Here is a 17629-nt window from a genome sequence, read left to right on the forward strand (position 1 = left end):
TTTGCTAGTAAGGTTCAAGAAGCATGATGTTTTGTAAGTGTTGATACAGAGGGGTATGGATATATTTGTACAAGGAATATCAAGTATGCAAGTATAGCAAGCAATGAGAAAGGCAAAATACTTGCTCATCTTTATTGCAAGAGAATTGGAGCACAAGAATAAATTCATGCTACAATCATACAGGGCTTTGGTGAGACCACCTCTGGAATAATGTTACAGCTTTATGATTTCCACCACTGATGTCAAACTGAAAATATAAGGTTTAGCCTTCTCCCTTTTTTTGAACAGATATGTAAACATTTGTAATCCTTCAAGTCCAATGGCACCACTCCCCATTAAAAGAGAGATTAAACTACGGTGGTCACAGCTTCTGATCTGACTATCTAGATGCCTTCTGCAATCTAAAATGAATCCAATCTGGATTTATTAACTTTTGAGAAATGTCAGCCTATTTAGCACCACTTTCTATTTGTATCCTATCCAATGCCACATCTCACTCCACGCCTCTCTGCAAAATTGGGACCTGGAAAGTAATTTCTTGCTTCAGCTTGTAGCCATATACTCAAATTAGACTTGGAAGAGGGAGGAGAAAGAGAAGAACTCTGTCAATAAAGTCAATTTAATAATCAGATATATCGGTAGTTATGTCAAAATGATACAAAACCAAACCAAAAATTATAATTTTTTTATTAGATGAATTGAATGTTACATCAAGTAAAAATACAATTATGCACCCTCAGCCAATATATAATCTAGAGACACAAAGTAAAGCATTGGAAAATAAAATAAACAAGGCCTCATTGTATTTGAAAATGAAATGTTCTTGACTATAAAACATTCCCACAGCAAGCAAAATAATTGATTCAAATAAGGCATTGGACAAACTCTTAGGAAATCTTATTTGAGCTAAGCAGCAAGTATTGTGCATTTAATACTCAATAAACAAATAAAATTTTGCTTTTAGTCAGTTTCTCATTTGGGTAATGTGGGCTCTTGACACTTGAACATATCATGAACATTTTTACTTATCCCGCAAATTATTTTTTTGAACCAACTACAAACATATTATGTAAAACACAAGAAATTGACCCATTACATTTAATGTTTAATTTAATGTCATATCTGGTCTTGTCAAAATAACCGGTACAAACTTTGCACCCTCTAGGAGCACTTTCTTCGTTTGATACTATTATCAGCACTCATTCGAGCTGCCTGACAGAGTGACATACTGGTCTTTTGACAAATAGAGTGGAGAAGGAAACAATAAAATCAAGCAATATTAAAGGTAAGAATAACCAAAATAAATTTCCCTTAAAGAGCACTATAGCTTCTTATTTTAGGTTCATGAACCCAACACCTGGTGAGTCAAGTACAAGTGGCTCAGAGCTGAAAGTACTTTCGATTGCTGGAGCTCATGAGCGGAGACTTCAGTTCTTTACTGCACTTTTTCTCTCCTTACCGATAATGCATTACTTTCACATTAGCATTTCAGGCTTCTTCATAACTGCAGCCAACAGTCACACTCAGCCGACTGAATCAAGGTGCATCTTTCTTCCTCTATGCTAAGCACTTGAATCAACTGTCCAACTTGGACCAATCTAAACATCAAATCAATTTTAACAATTCAGGAAAAGGGGAAGTGTGTGGGAGAATGAAAAAAAATATCCATGGTAGCCCAATGCCAAAGCAAGCACTAATCAATATTGAGTAATTTGACTATCCTTTGTCAGAATTAAAAATTTCATTATTTCTACTGAAAATATCCAACCATAAAAAAGTAGCTGTCATTACAGCTGTGTAGATAACAGAAGCTATCATGTTTGAATGCAATAGGAGTGTAATAAATAAGTTAAATGATTTATAGTGGGTAGATTTATTATTTCAAAATATGAATCTCAAATAGAAACTGCGGTATTCAGTTTCTTTACTACTACTCTAGTCAGAAATGAGGAAGGAATCAATTTTGCACCTACAACAATAACGGAAACCATAAAAGACCTGCTTATTTCAGTAATTTAGATTTGCTGGAATATCCACGGTGACAAAATAAGCTAAAAATGTTTTAAAGCTGATGATTTCGAATTTTAACTGAACCGAAAGCAAACTGCATTGATCCAGTTGAATCACTTTACGTCAACGACTAACAAACTAACCAACAAAATGTAGTGACAAGTCCTACCCCCAACCCATGCAAAGGACATCACAATAATCAAAATTAAATTTTTGTATATGAATGAATATGTCTATACAACATATGCATACATATAAAGGCATGTAATTCCTTACAAGCTGAACTGGGTGCACAATCAGTAGAAATCTGCACTCCTGCTTCAAGTTGATTTCACCGATCATTGCTGTCTATTAGCATAGCATACGGCATAATAAAAAATAAAATTACCAGGCCTCACAACACACTTAGTGGGAAAGCCATCGCAAGGAAGGCTTTTTGCATTGCTTCGTATACTAGCATCTTTCTACTACCTGAAGTGATATCTACTAATATTTGTGCAATGTAAGTTAACAGTGTGTGGTACTCTTGCAAATGCTCTCTGTACAAAAGTCTTTTCATAATATAAATTTTCTAATTAACTGAAAGTTAGAAATCTTATTTACAAGGACCTTGTTGTTATAAGCAGCAGACCCTGCCAGAAGTACTAATTCCTTCAAAATTTTCTTCCACTTTATATTTTTTCATAGAAATAAATATGGTATTCAATAAAAGCAGAACTTTGCTTCAGATTCAGCACTTATGTAAATTACATACTAGATTATAATTTATAATTTACATATTTTAATTGGGATTTTACAACTAGTTAGACAATTGCATGGATAACCCTTCATTTGCTGACTTCAAGCATAGTGGCTTTGTCCATCTCTCCTACAAGGGTTACTTCCTTTGGCTACCCATGGTCGTCGTGGAAAACACCATTCTGATGCAGTTGTAGTCCTGTATTTCCAATGAAGCCCAAACTAGTTATGCACTCTTCCAGTTGGTTCCCAGATCATCTGATTACCATTCATTTCCAGGTGTAGATAGCATCATCCAAAACAGATGAGAAAACTGATCACTAGTTGTGAAACACGCAATATTGGACTGACTGACCCAAATTACAACTGTGGTAACAATTATCAGAACAGGTCTTCAGTATTTCTATCACCAGTTCCATTGATTATAGTTTCTCTGCACATCTAATTAAAGATCAGTCTCATAGCAAGCCATTTTCAGCACATCCACCACCAACACCATGTCGAAATTCCTGAAGGTTCGAGACACCATGAAAATGGACAAATGCGCCAGCTACAACCAGAACATGGAACAACTGATGGGAATGGAACTGTGGAAACAAAAAGCAGAGTAAACAACCTAGTTTAAAGAATATAAACCATATATAAATATGTAGCTGATCATGCAGTGCACTGATATTATTATATAGAATCCCCATAGTGTGAAAACAGGCCAGTCGGCCCAAAAGGTTCACACCAATCCTCTGAACAGCACTTCACCCAGACCAAACACCCTACCCTATCCCTGTTAAATTTCTGAAAGCCTGCATTTCGCCTGACTAATGCACGTAACCCACAGATAGCATTCAGCAACATGTCTACTGGTATGTTACTTTCCAAATGTCTACAAAGAGAACGCGTCTGAATTTTTACATGAACATATATGTTACAAGAATCGAGATATCTTTGTTACTGCTATAATTGACAATACTAGCTCACTTTTTTTTTCAATTATAAACTTGATAAAAAGTGAGGAACTCCCATTTTTCTTCTAATGATACTCCAAGTTGGAACTAACACAGAACTCACAAAAGCTTATGGTTATTCTGTAAAGATAGTAAGTAATGCTCTTTTAAAAGAATCGGAAACACAAGTTGAAGGACAGAAGGACTAATTTGATTGCTTGGAGCATGCGACTAAAATGTCAAACAGTTTAAAAATATTTTCTTGAATTTTTTTTTTTACGTACAGTGCCTACACATTACATTCAAACAGCAAATTCTCCAATATACCAAAGAAATTGAACAGAAAGCCAAAAAAAGTAATTGCTAGTTATTCACCCAAATGTCACACTTCCCAGGGAAGAAACGCTCTGGAATCCTGGCAGCATACAAGGCAGCACCTGTGATATACAATGCTGCCATTAGGAATAGCCAGCCAATTTGTCCAATTGTAGCAGCCCTGAAAAATCCTTCAGATATCATAAAGTGCAGAGTAGGTACAACTCCACTCAAACCTAATCCCACAAATACTCCTGTAAAAGAAAAAATACGCAATCAGTCATGGTTTAAATGCAAATTAAAACTATGTGATAAACCACTGTTACTCAGGCAACATCAATATTTGATATCTGCAAATGATTCCAGGAGTGTTACCCAATCTGCATTATGTGACAATACTATGGCTTTAAGAGGCATATTTTGTCTTGATTTCTTTTATGAAGAGAGGTTGAGAGAAATGAACAGAGTGGTTTGCATGAAGTTAATAAAGTAAACAGCTTGAGGGGCCTTGGGTTTGTTTTCTTATAAATTGGAACAATAAACACAGCACGAATGGGTAGAGTCAAGATTAGAGTGGTGCTGGAAAAGCACAGCAGTCAGGCAGCATCCGAGGAGTAGGAAAATCGACATTTCAGGCAAAAGCCCTTCATCAGGAATCTGGAATGGGTATAGTCAGGCTCACACAGAACTCGTGTTTTTGTTTAGCTTTTGGTAGTTCTTGGAGGTTTGAAGCTGCCACACATTTTTCTCGGCTACAGCTAAAAGCTAGAGTTCTCTCTCTCTGCCAGAATTTTCTCATGATGTTCTTTCTTCCTGGATTACAAACACATTGTCTCACATACAATCTATTTTATTGACTTTGCCATTGTCAAAGGGATTTTTATGGAATTTTACTATATTAGAACAATTGCTGTTTAGTAATTAAATAATCCATGATTCTGTTAGGTTTTCCAATAGAATTAAAGTTAGACTAGTTCTTCTATGGAGTAAAAATGAAGTGTGTTTTGCTGAGAGCACAGCAGCATAATCATTCAAATTACATCTGGAATAACACCATACATTTGCCTTTAAAGAAAAAACATTAGGGTCTAGGCTATCTCCTTTATATATTTGAAGGGGGTTTGATCTGATCCATAACAATTAGTATGTCTAAGTAGTATTTAGCAAAGCTGAAGTTAACAGAAAATAGGAAGAGAAGGTCATTTGGCCCTTTTGCGCCTACTCCACCATTCAATATGACCAGCGCCAGCTGCTCACACTCACTATCAAATGCACTGTTACCTCCAGGCTACCAGCATTTTTGGACACTGAAGCAACTGTGAAGTTTGGGGGGGGGGGGGGTGTATGTGTGTGTGACAGTGACACAGCAGGGACATTTCGCTTACACAGAGGTAAAGCAGTTGTAAGTGATAAAAGTCAACTGCACTAACACTTCTTTCCTAAACTGAGTATACCTGCATATTTTACAGTGATGCAAGCCACAGAAATACAAGGTGCAGCATGGTGCTTAAAACCCAGCACAAAATAGGCAACTGTTATAAAGATTACTTGACAAGGTAAAGCACACGTTCTTTATTTATTCATTTGTGAGATGTAGAGGTCACCAGTAAAACCAGCAGTGATTGTTCATCTCCAAATTCTGAGCTTAGCAGATCATTTCAGAAGACAGTTAAAAGTCAATTCTATTATATGAGTTTGTAGCTACATATAAGCAAGGATGGACAACAAACTTTCTTTTCTGAAGGAAATTCTTGAACAAGATGAGTTTTAATAACAACCCAGTAGCTTCATGGTTATCAATAGCAATATTAGCTTTTTATTTCAGAGCTAATTAAGTAATTTAAATTCAATACAATTCTACAGCCACTGCGGTGGAATTTGAACTCGTGTCTCTGGATCATTAGTCCCTGGATCATTAGTCCAAATCTCTCTGGACTACAAGCCCGGTAACATAACAAACAAGCGATCATACTCCAGGGATGAAAGGGCTTACATACATTACACTTAGTTAAACATTTCAAAATTATACCACACACTGACAAGCTCAATTATCTATCTAAATGCTTGCTCTTTAAAACAAATTTAGCACAGTATTTTGAAGCACAGCTAAGTAGCCAAGAAAACTACTGATTTCAAAGTGAGCAGCTAGATAAAAACATTACAAATAAAAAACAAGTGAGCCTAAAAGTTACTTCAGCAAGCAGTTGTGTAAAACGTTGGATGAAACTCATCAACTTACCAGCACGTACACCTCTGTACTGTGGTGTTGCAAAATAGTCCCACTGGGACACTATAATTGCTGTGATGCCGAGTACACAGACAACAAGCAAGTAAATGAAACATGGTTGGGGATTGCAGTAGAAGGAGTAATACAACCATGGTACAAAACTGCCCATTATTAGAAGAGCTATACCAGAGTAGTCCAATCTGAGGAAAAAAGATAGGGGCATATATCAGGCTAATTGGAGCAATACAATATTCTTATAGGTGATGAATTGACATGAAAAGCAAGCACAAATAAACACCAAAAGTACTATGAAGCACAATCAAAAATAGTGGTATTAAAGTGAAAACAAATTATGATCTCTCACTAAATGACCAGTCACGATTCGTGATAATGCAGTCCGTCAGAGATAGTTCATTTCTATCAAAGAAGCCAACATTTACAATGGCTGGGAGATCAGGTTGCGGTACTAAGCTTTGAATCCTACGCCATTTGTTAAACAAGCTGGCAAACCTTAGTGACATAGAGAAGTGGGGGAGTGGGGTTTTTGATATGGGAGAGCAGTTGTTTTTAAAAGGGAGGATATTCCTGGGAATATGTCCAGGGAAGTCTTTTGGGTGGAACTGAGAATTAAGAAAGGGATGATCGCCTTATTGGGATTGTACTATAGAACCCCCCAATAGGCAAGAGGGAAATTCAGATACTAATTTGTAAAGAGATCTCAGTCATCTGTAAGAATTATAGGGTGGTTGTGGTCGGGGATTTTAACTTTCCGAGCATAGACGAGGAGTGCCATCGTGTTAAGGGTATACATGGAGAGGAATTTGTTACATGTGTACAAGAACATTTTCTGATTCAATATGCCAATGTACCTACCAAAGAAGGTGCAAAACTTGACATCCTCTTGGGAAATAAGGCAGTGCGAGTGACTGAGGTCAGTGGGGGAGCACTTTAGGGTCAGAAACTATAATTCTATTAATTTGAAAAGAGTGATGGAAAAGGACAGACTGGATTTAAAAGTTACGGTTCTAAACTGGACGAAGGCCAATCTTGACAGTATTAGGCAAGAACTTGCAAATGTTGACTGGGGGCAGATGTTTGCAAGTAAAGGGACGGCTAGAAAATGAAAAGCCTTCAAAAATGAGAGTCCAAAGACAAGATGTCTCTGTTAGGATGAAAAGTAAGGCTGGTAGATGAAGGGAATGCTGAATGACTAGAGAAATTGAGGTTTTGGTCAAGAAAAAGAAGGAATCATGTGGCCGGCACGGTGGTTAGCACTGCTGCCCCACAGCGCCAGAGACCCGGGTTAATTCCTGCCTCAGGCGACTGACTATGTGGAGTTTTCACATTCTCCCCGTGTCTGCGTGGATTTCCTCCGGGTGCTCCAGTTTCCTCCCACAGTCCAAAATGTGCAGGTTAGGTGAATTGGCCATGCTAAATTGCCCGTAGTGTTAGGTGAGGGAGTAAATGTAGGGGAATGGGTCTGGGTGGGTTGCGCTTCGGCAGGTCGGTGTGGACTTGTTGAGCCAAAGGGCCTGTTTCCACACTGTAAGTAATCTAATCTAATCTAATATGTCAAGTTCAAACAGCAGCAGATCGAGTAAATTTCCTCGGTGCTGGCTCCTGTACTTTTTGTCATTTACATAAATTATTTGGATGCGAGCATAAGAGGTACAGTCAGTAAGTTTGCAGAGGACACCAATATTGGAGGTGTAGTGGACAGCGAAGAAGGTTACCTCAGATTACAACAGGATCTTGATCAGATAGGCCAGTGGGCTCAGAAGTGGCAGATGGAGTTTAATTCAGATACATGCAAGGTGCTGCATTTTGGGAAAGCAAATCTTAGCAGGACTTATACACTTAATGGTAAGGTCCTAGGGAGTGTTGCTGAACAAACAGACCCTGGAATGCAGGTTCATAGCTCCTTGAAAGTGGAGTCGCAGGTAGCTAGGATAGTGAAGGAGGTGTTTGGTATGCTTTCTTTTATTGGTCAGATTATTGAGTACAGGGGTTGGGAGGTCATGTTGTGGCTGTACAGGACACTGGTTAGGCCACTGTTGGAATATTGCGTGCAATTCTGGTCTCCTTCCTATTGGAAAGATGTTGTGAAACTTGAAAGGGTTCAGAAAATATTTACAAGGATGTTGCCAGGGTTGGAGGACTTGAGCTATAGGGAGAGGCTGAACAGGCTGGGACTGTTTTCTTTTGACGGTCGGAGGTTGAGGGGTGACCTTAGAGGTTTCTAAAATCATGAGGGGCACAGATGGGGTAAATAGACAAGGTCTTTTCCCCATGGTGGAGGTGTCCAGAATTTGAGACCATACGTTTAAGGTGAGAGGGGAAAGATATAAAAGAGACCCAAGGGGTAACTTTTTAAACGGTGAGGATGGCATGCGTATGGAATGAGTTGCCAGAGAAAGTGGTGGAGGCTGGTACAATTACAGCATTTAAGAACAAAGAAATTTTACAGCCCAGGAACAGGCCCTTTGACCCTCCAAGTCTGAGCCGATCCAAATATACTGTCTAAACCTGTCGGTCAATTCCTAAGCATCTGTATCCCTCTGCTCCCCACCTATTCATACATCTGTCCAGACGCAGCTTAAATGAATCTACCGTGCCTGCCTCTACCACCTCTACTGGAAAAGCGTTCCAGACGCCCACCACTCTCTGTGTGAAGTACTTAGCGCGTGTATCCCTCTTAAATTTTCCACCTCTCACCTTGAAAGCGTGACCTCTCGTTAACGAATCCTTCACCCTGGAAAAAAGCTAGTCTCTATCCACTGTGTCTATACCCTTCATGATGCTGTAAACCTTAATCAGGTTCCCCCTCAATCTCCTTTTTTCTAATGAAAATAAACCTAACCTACTCAACCTTTCTTCATAGCTAGCACCTTCCATAGCAGGCAATATCCTCGTTAACCTTCTCTGCACCTTCTCCAAAGCATCCAAATTTATTTGGTAATGTGGCGATCAGAACTGTACACAGTATTCTAAATGCAGCTGAACCAATGTCTTGTACAAGCTTAACACAACTTACCAGCTCTTGTACTCAACACCCTGTCCAATGAAGGTAAGCATACTATATGCCTTCTTGACCACTCTATCCACCTGTGCAGCAACCTTCAAGGTACAATGGACCTGCACGCCCAGATTTCTTTGCCCATCAACTTTTACCAAGGCTCTTCCATTCATTGTATAATTTGCTCTAGAATTAGTCTTGCCTAAATGCATCACCTCACATTTTTCTGGATTGAAAACCATCTGCCACTTCTCCGCCCAACTCTCCAGTCTATCTATATCCTCTGGTATTCTCGGACAGCCCCTTATGCTTTCTGCCATTCCATCAATCTTCATGTCATTTAAAAGGTATCTGGATGGGTATATGAATAAGAAGGTTTTAGAGGAATAAGTGAGAGAAAATGGGATTAGATTAAGTTAGGATATCTGGTCGGCATGGACATGTTGGATTAAAGGGTCTGTTTTCATGATGCACATCTCCATAACTCTCGTTAATTTTGCACACACCTATTAAAGGGATTTTAGTCTGCATGCTGTATTTACGCACTTGCACATTCAAGGGTGAAAATTAATATTGAGAGCTGCATTGAAAGGTCAGCCAACAATCACCAACAGTTGCAACTCAGATCTGATTAAATATAAACTCCATGATGTCCATACTCCAAACAATTTTTTTCTTGGTAATGGAGGAAAGGAAGGGGAGAAGTAAATGAGACCACAGATATGATTTGCTTTAGTCATCAATAGTTCTGCTTTCAATTCAAGATGGATTTTTTAAAAATCCTTACCTCTTCCAAGATATCCAGAATACCCTTTATAGTAGTTATAAAATGCTACTTAAAATTGGAATGCTGGGTCATCAGTTGAATATTGTTCTTTTATACATGGTTACTTACTTGGAAAATACACGTGAAACATTTTCTGAATGGCAGTAGAACGTATGAAACAACCAAGAGAAACACAGGCAGAGTATGGCCCCCAGGAAGAACGCCCCAAATACTACTTTCTCCTGCACAGGAGCTACAAAGGATATGTTCGGCCTAAACATGTAGAAAATTCCAAGACCCAGGAAGAAAAGACAACCTGAGAAAGAAAAGATCAATATGTATAACAAACTGATACAAACAAAAACGCTTAGAAATAAACAACAACAAGTGGCAGCATGAATCAATGGACACGTAAAATTAATTAGTCAATTAATGTTCTGTGGTACATTATAACTTTTGTGGACCTAAATTTCATACTTTCAGTCCTAATAACATAGATCTGATTATAGGAGAGACAGATTTCAGGGATTTCTAAGAAACTAATTAGGTGTGTTCTTATATATAATAAATCAAATATAGTGCAAGTGCAGTATTACATGGATCGCAAATTTGTTCACAGCACCAGGGTTTCTCATGGCCTCCAAGTCAGGGTCCAACTTTGCTGGTTTGCATCAGAAAGACATCTGCTATCTTCTAATCTAATGGAGAGTGCCCCATATTTAGGGAGTGTTTAACAGATAATTTGCCCTCTTATCATTTTACTCTGGAATCTTTCAATCTTCTGATTCTGGCTTAAATAGGGAAACAGGGTCAAACAGAGTCAGGGACCACTCTTCCATTTTATACTGGGGTCTCCCTCTCTCATCCTCCCAGCTGCATTATCTACCACTCCTCACTCAGAATAGCGTTCTCTTCCCTGTTCCATGCTCAAGCATCCAACAGTAAGATGCTTCAGACATCAGCTGCATAGGTGCCAGGGTAGGCATACATTGCTGTGGTGGCAACCATTCCTCAACCTGAGCAACTGGAGGAGGCTGATGAGATGATTGCGGTGATGGAGTAGGGAGCTGAAAGTATCCAAGGGGCCTGGATAAAATGTGAAGTACCCAGCCTCAGTGGTTCAGCTACAAGACAATTTCAGTTCTTGGACCTTGGTCTCTAAGTTCTTTCTAATTTCCACCATCGTTGTAAACAAAGCTCAGAGATTAAGCAAGCCTCGTCACTCTCAACAAACCAAGTATGTCAGAGCCCTTCAAAAGGGAGAAAGAGGTGCAAAGACAAATAAAATGAAAATATACAGTGAAAAGAGATGAAAAGAAATTCATAAAGAAGTTTATTTACAAAGCACCTGAATGCAGAGGGGAAGTAAAACCAAGTTCATTCAAAGCAAAAAAATAATTTCTGGAAATATGAAATAAAGACAGAAAATGCCAGTCAGTCAATGTTTGGACAGAAGAAAAAAAAAGTTAAATATTTCAGGCATACTTTTCTTCAGATTTCATCGAATTTTCATAATTTTTAAAGTAATTACAAATTAAAAATTATGGTATTAATAAAGAAACAGCATGAAGGGGAGAAGGAAAACATAACACAAGAGAGGAAACAGAACGACTTATAGCAAGGTCTTTACATGAAGTGGTTCAATTGATAAAAGACATTTAAGAGACACAAAGAGCAAACAGCATGTGCAGTAGACCTCTCTGAATATATTCAGCATTTTTTTTGTTATTTCAGATTTCTAGAATGAACAGAATTTTGATTTCAAGTTGAAAGATGAGGAAGATCTAAACTGGAAATGGGACAAGCTAGTAAACAAAGAATCTTGCAACTTCAGAAAAAAAAGGCAGTTGCTAACAATGCAGACTGTCTCAATGAAGCATTCCACGCAAATGATTGGAGGGGGTAAAAGAAACGAGTCACGAGACTGAGTGACTGAATCCCAGATCACAGAGCTCTGCAAGCTTTTACAATTTAAATAAACACTTTTTTATTCTTCCTGCCATAATGGACAATTTCACATTTTCCCACATTACACTCAATTTGCCACAACTTTTAGCACTCAACCAATCTAAATCTTTGTGTCATCAGCAAATTTGGCAACCACACATTCCATCCCTTCATTCAAGTCATGTATATAAACTGTAAATAGTGGGGGTCACAGTACCATCCCCTGTGGCACCCACTCCTTAAGTCTTACTAACCCGAAAAGGATCCATTTGTGCTTATTCTCTGCTTCCAGTTTGCCAGTCAATCTTCTATCCATGCCAATACACTGTCCTCTACACTATGAAGTTGAATATTCCACAATAATCATTAATGCGGCACCATACCAAATACTGAAGTACAATACCAGTTTTTCCAGCATCTGCAATATCTGTACTTTACTCAAGTACAGTACATCGACATGTTAAAGAACTCAAATAAACTGGTTAAACCAGGATTTCCATTTTGCAAAACCATGATGAATATGTCTGATTACCTTTAACTTACACAAGTAATCTAATGAACGGTCTGTAGTTTCCTGCTCGCTCGCTTCATTTTTGAATAAAGGAGTGACATTTGCTATCTTCTGATTTAATAAGCCCTTCTTAAAATTTAGGGAGCTTTGGAAGATTGAAACCATTACAACCGTCATCTCACTCGCCGCTTATTTTAAGACTCTATGATGGTCATGTGTTGGAGCTGCAGACTGACATTTCACTCAGTTCCACTGCTCTGGTGGTTGTGATTTTCCGGAATTCCTCCCACCCTTCTGTTTCCTAATTTATAATTACTTCTGAATATTATCTGTAATTTCTATTGTGAAGTCTGATGCAAAATGTATGTTCATCTGCCATCTCCATTTTTCCATAATCAATTCTTTAAACTCATTTTCTAGAGGGTCAAAGCTCACCAACTCTTTTCTTTCATAAAAATTTCTCGAAATTCTTACTATCTTTTTATATTTATGGCTAGCTTGCTCTCAAATGCTAATATTTTTCTCAATTTAAAACAAAATGTTTTATATTCTGTCAATTCTTCTCACTTGCCATTTGCCTTAGTACAATTAAGTTGAAATTTAACCTTTTCAGATGACAACAAATAGTGGGCCTGCCCATGTAACTTCCCTTACTTGTTGGAATGCATTTATTCTGTGCATTTAGAAATATTCTCTTAAATGTCTGTCACTGGAGTTATATTTACCAATCCTCCAACCTAATTTGTCACAAGAGGAAAACAGATCGGTTGGAGGCTTACTGGACTGAAACAGACCAAGAGGAAACCTTTCATACAACAAGTCAGTCCACAATAAATAAAAAATAACTACTCCCAGAGCTGCCATTACCCATACTCAGCAGACAACCAACATTGGTTGAAACGCTGCAACAGTATGAAATCTGGGGTGGCACGGTGGCTCAGTGGTTAGCACTGTTGCCTCACAGCACCAGGTATCCAGGCTCGATTCCAGCCTTGAGCGACTGTCCGTGTGGAGTTTGCACAATCTCCTTGTGTCTGCGTGGGTTTCCTCCCACAGTCTAAAGATGTGCAGGTTAGATGAACTGGCCATGCTAAATGACCGTAGTGTTAGGTGCATTAGTCAGGGGTGAATGTAGGGGAATGGGTCTGGGTGGGTTGCCTTTCGGAGAGTCGGTGTGGACTTGTTGGGCTGGAGGGCCCGGTTCCACAATGTAGGGAATCTAATCGAATGACATATGGAGGAATTAAAAAAACCAATAAGTCATGCAACAACCAAATTGGCCCCCTTGAAGTCAATTAAAGGGCAAGGATCATCATTGAACTGAGTTAGGAGATAGAAAGGTGTGGAGCACAATCACAAACTTTACGTAATGTAGACTGAAAAAAATCTCCACTATTGCAGACATGCCTCCCATGGAGGGCTTGAAGAAACAGCAAGTTCACTGTAGTGGAGCTCATAAAAATCTTTCTCTGTCTTATCAGTAGTACAGCTCTAGAAAAAAATGGCATTCCACTACAAATCTGAAAAAAAAGGGAAAAACCAGAATTGCTGCAGCACATCTATGCTTTTGAACCTCTGCTGGAAGCAAAGATTTGTTCCCAAAGACACGTGCGATTCAAATACAGTCCCCTGGAGGAAAATAAAAGGGCATTTCAGTGATTTCAACAACTACCGAGGCATCTCTTTGCTAAGTCACATGGGTAAGATCTTTATCCATATTGCTATGACCAGACTGCAACCCCTGATATTATGTATCCAGTTAGATACATAACATGACTCCAGTACTGAAAGATTGATGGTTGACACAATATTCTCTCTTTAACAATTACAGAAGGAGTGCTGTGAACAACACTGATCACTCTACACTGGCTTCATAGGCCTCATAGCCCTGGAGCTCAATAACAGAAAACAATTCTTTTGGCTGCTACAAAGAGCTGTCCAACTGCACTTAAATTCTTCTTTCCTTGAGAACACACACACACACTTCCATTACTTACAATAACAGCATCATCAGAAACTCTCAAGATCAGCAGCAGGGTAAAGCAGTATCCTAATGCCAACTCTCTTTGGCATATTTTTCACTTGCTATTGTATGTTTTCAGTAAAACACATTATGCCAGAGATGAAAGCAAGCTGTTCAAAGTGACAAAACTATGTGCTGAGACCAAAGTGCATAATGCCCAAGTCCGTGAAGTCCTATTTACTGATGGTACTATAGCTTGTAGATTGGTTCTCCTGGACCTGCAAGGAGTTTGCATTGACAATCAGTGTCAAGACTTTATGGACCAGGACAGAGGCTCCTCGCTCCATTAACACGGACATCATCAATAGTTTTACACATCTTGGACAAACAATTACCAAGAACATGTACCATGTTTTGTAAATCAGCACCAGGGTTTCTGATGTCATGGGAGTCACATCTGTGGCTTGAAAATTCAAGTGTGGACAAACAGCAAACTGACTGAAAATACAAAGTGTGTGCATCAGGTATTTCTCATCAGTCTCCTTTACATCAAAGGGAGGCACAGTGGTTAGCACTGCTGCCTCACAGTGCCAGAGACCAGGTTCAATTCCCGCCTCAGGCGACTGACTGTGTGGAGTTTGCACATTCTCCCTGTGTCTGCGTGGGTTTCCTCCGGGTGCTCCGGTTTTCTCTCACAGTCCAAAAAATGTGCAGGTCAGGTGAATTGGCCATGCTAAATTGTCCGTAGTGTTAGACGTAGGGAATAGTTCTGGGTGCATTGCTCTTCGGAGGGTCGGTGTTGATTTATTGGGCCAAAGGGCCTGTTTCCACAATGTAAGTAATCTAAACTTATGCAAGCAAAGAATAGCAGCTGAACACCTTACATCTCCACTGCTCAAGGTGAGTATTGGACATTTTCTAGCAAGGTATGAGTACTGAATATTTAAGTACACCATTGGGCAGGGATCCCCAGCCCTCAATGATTGCTCTCAAATCAGTGATAACTCCATTGGCTGGATCTTGCAAGCCAAATGGACAACTGCTACATCCCCCAAACAAACTCCACGGTGAGCCTGCCATCAAAAGGTTCAAATTAACTGGGGTCAGAGTCAATAATATGACAAGTTCTTGCTGTTTTCTGGAGTTCCAATAAATAAATATATAGGAAGGACACAGGAAAAGTATTAAGACAACAAAAGTCAGGTGGCAGATAGCCCAGCAGTGGAAAAAACAGTCAATGTAAGGTCAATGCCATTCATTGGTGAAAGGACACTCCGAAATTGGCGTCTATAGTGTAAGATCTAGAAAAAGAACATGCAGCTCAGCTGTAGTCAATCATTTCCTGAAACAGACATATGTCAAGCTAGAATCTCCATCAGTAATTCTATAATACCTCAAACTACAATATCTGCATTTGGTATAATTATGCTCAACTCTCTCTGGTTTTAATATGTTTTCTACAAAGAGATGCTCAAAACTGTACAGTGCTGTACCCTTAACTGTAGTCTAACTAAAGGCGAATACGAATTCTTTCTCCTCAGACGAGATCTATGGGTATAATCTTTTCTTCCAGTGCATCATACGGCCAGCATCAAGACTCACCCTTCAGCTTTCTCTAAATTCATATGGAAGAGACACCCATCTTTAGAGTCATTTTCTTATACTACTGCAAATGTAACAGTTAAGTGGCACCCTGAGGGATGCAACACAGAATATTCTTCCTTAAAACTCTTTCTTAAGAAAGATTTTGGATTAAAGCATTAACCACAACACAAACCAAATCCAACTTAGTCAAGAAACTCTTATACTTGCCACATCTAATTTATACACCAATACCTAGTAGCTAAGTAAGCTATTCAGCTTACCTATGAGATGCGTCCAAATATTTAAGGTTTCTGTGTGGATCCTAAAGATGCTTCTTAAACAGGCACGAAAAGATGGCATTGGTGGCCTGTGGCCATGCAGGAGGTAGTCATTATCCTTCAACCAATCAGGAAGCACGTCATGGGGAATGACACGCCATCGCCCCTCCCATACCTGTAACAGGAACATTTTATGTAAACAACATTATGATGTTAATGCAGCTCATTTCAATGCCTCATAGTCAAGTTCTAGTTTTGAGAACAAGGGTCATTTTTAAACTACACAGGTGGAGTAGATCACAAAACAAAATCAAAGCTATGAATCTCAGGCAAACAAGTCATTTACATGGACTTTAGTAAGGTGTTTGATAAGGTTCCCCATGGTAAACTAATGGAGAAAGTGAAGTCACATGATGTATAAAGAACTGCTTGAGCAACGAGAGAGAGAGAGATAGTAGTAGTTGAAGGGAGTTTCTCGAAATGGAGAAAGGTGACCATGATCTGGAAGAGGGCACTGTTGGTCTAATCAGTAAGTTTGCAGATGGCACAAAAACTGGTGGAGTAGCAAAAAGCATATGGGACTGTGGAAGAATACAGGAGACTATAGATAGACTGGAGAGTTGTGCAGAGAATTGACAAATGGAGTTCAATCCAGGCAAACGTGAGGTGATGCATTTTGGGAAGTCTAATTCTAGAGCAAACAGAAGAGCCTTGAGAAAAGTTGATGAGCAGAGAGATCTGGGAGTTCAACTCCATTGTACCCTGAAGGTGGCTGCACAGATGGATACAGTGGTCAAGAAGGTTTATGGTATGCTTGTCTTCATCGGATGGCGTATTGAGTATAATAGCTGGCAGGTCATGTTAAAATCATACAAGACTTTGGTTTGGCCGCATTTAGAATACTGTGTACAGTTCTGGTCGCCACATTACCAAAAGGATGTGGACGCTTTGGAGAGGGTGCAGAGAAGGTTTACGAGGATGTTACCTGGTATGGAAGGTGCTAGCTATAAAGAGAGGTTGAGTAGGTTAGGATTGTTTTTATTAGAAAAAAGGAGATTGAGGGGGGAACCTGATTGAGATCTCCAAAATCATGAAGGGTATAGACACGGTGGATAGAGATAAACTTTCTCCCAGGGTGAGAGATTCAATAACGAGAGGTGAAAAGTTTAAGAGGTGAAAAGTTTAAGGGGGATACACGTGGAAAGTACTTTACACAGAGGGTGGTAGGTGTCTGGAACGCATTAGGAGAGGCAGGCACAGTAGATACATTTAAGGTAAGTCTGGATAGATGCACGATTAGGTGGGGAGCAGAGGGATACAGAAGCATAGTAAT

At 39.2% G+C, this 17629-nt stretch overlaps 1 protein-coding gene across 1 annotated transcript in view; it reads right to left on the minus strand.

Moving 5' to 3' along the window:
- Positions 1-740: 740 nt before the first annotated feature.
- The window catches only part of LOC132824961 (adiponectin receptor protein 2-like), a 67911-nt gene continuing 51022 nt past the window's right edge, over positions 741-17629 (minus strand). Inside the window, exons 5-9 of the mRNA XM_060839878.1 lie at positions 16300-16471; positions 10143-10329; positions 6244-6431; positions 4065-4258; positions 741-3335 (exon numbers count right to left, since the gene is read on the minus strand). Of these exons, the coding sequence (XP_060695861.1) occupies positions 3207-3335; positions 4065-4258; positions 6244-6431; positions 10143-10329; positions 16300-16471 (870 nt within the window). The 3' untranslated portion in view covers positions 741-3206. The remainder of the gene's footprint in view (positions 3336-4064; positions 4259-6243; positions 6432-10142; positions 10330-16299; positions 16472-17629) is intronic.

Source organism: Hemiscyllium ocellatum, chromosome 19 (assembly GCF_020745735.1).
Source record: "Hemiscyllium ocellatum isolate sHemOce1 chromosome 19, sHemOce1.pat.X.cur, whole genome shotgun sequence".
NCBI lineage: Eukaryota > Metazoa > Chordata > Chondrichthyes > Orectolobiformes > Hemiscylliidae > Hemiscyllium > Hemiscyllium ocellatum.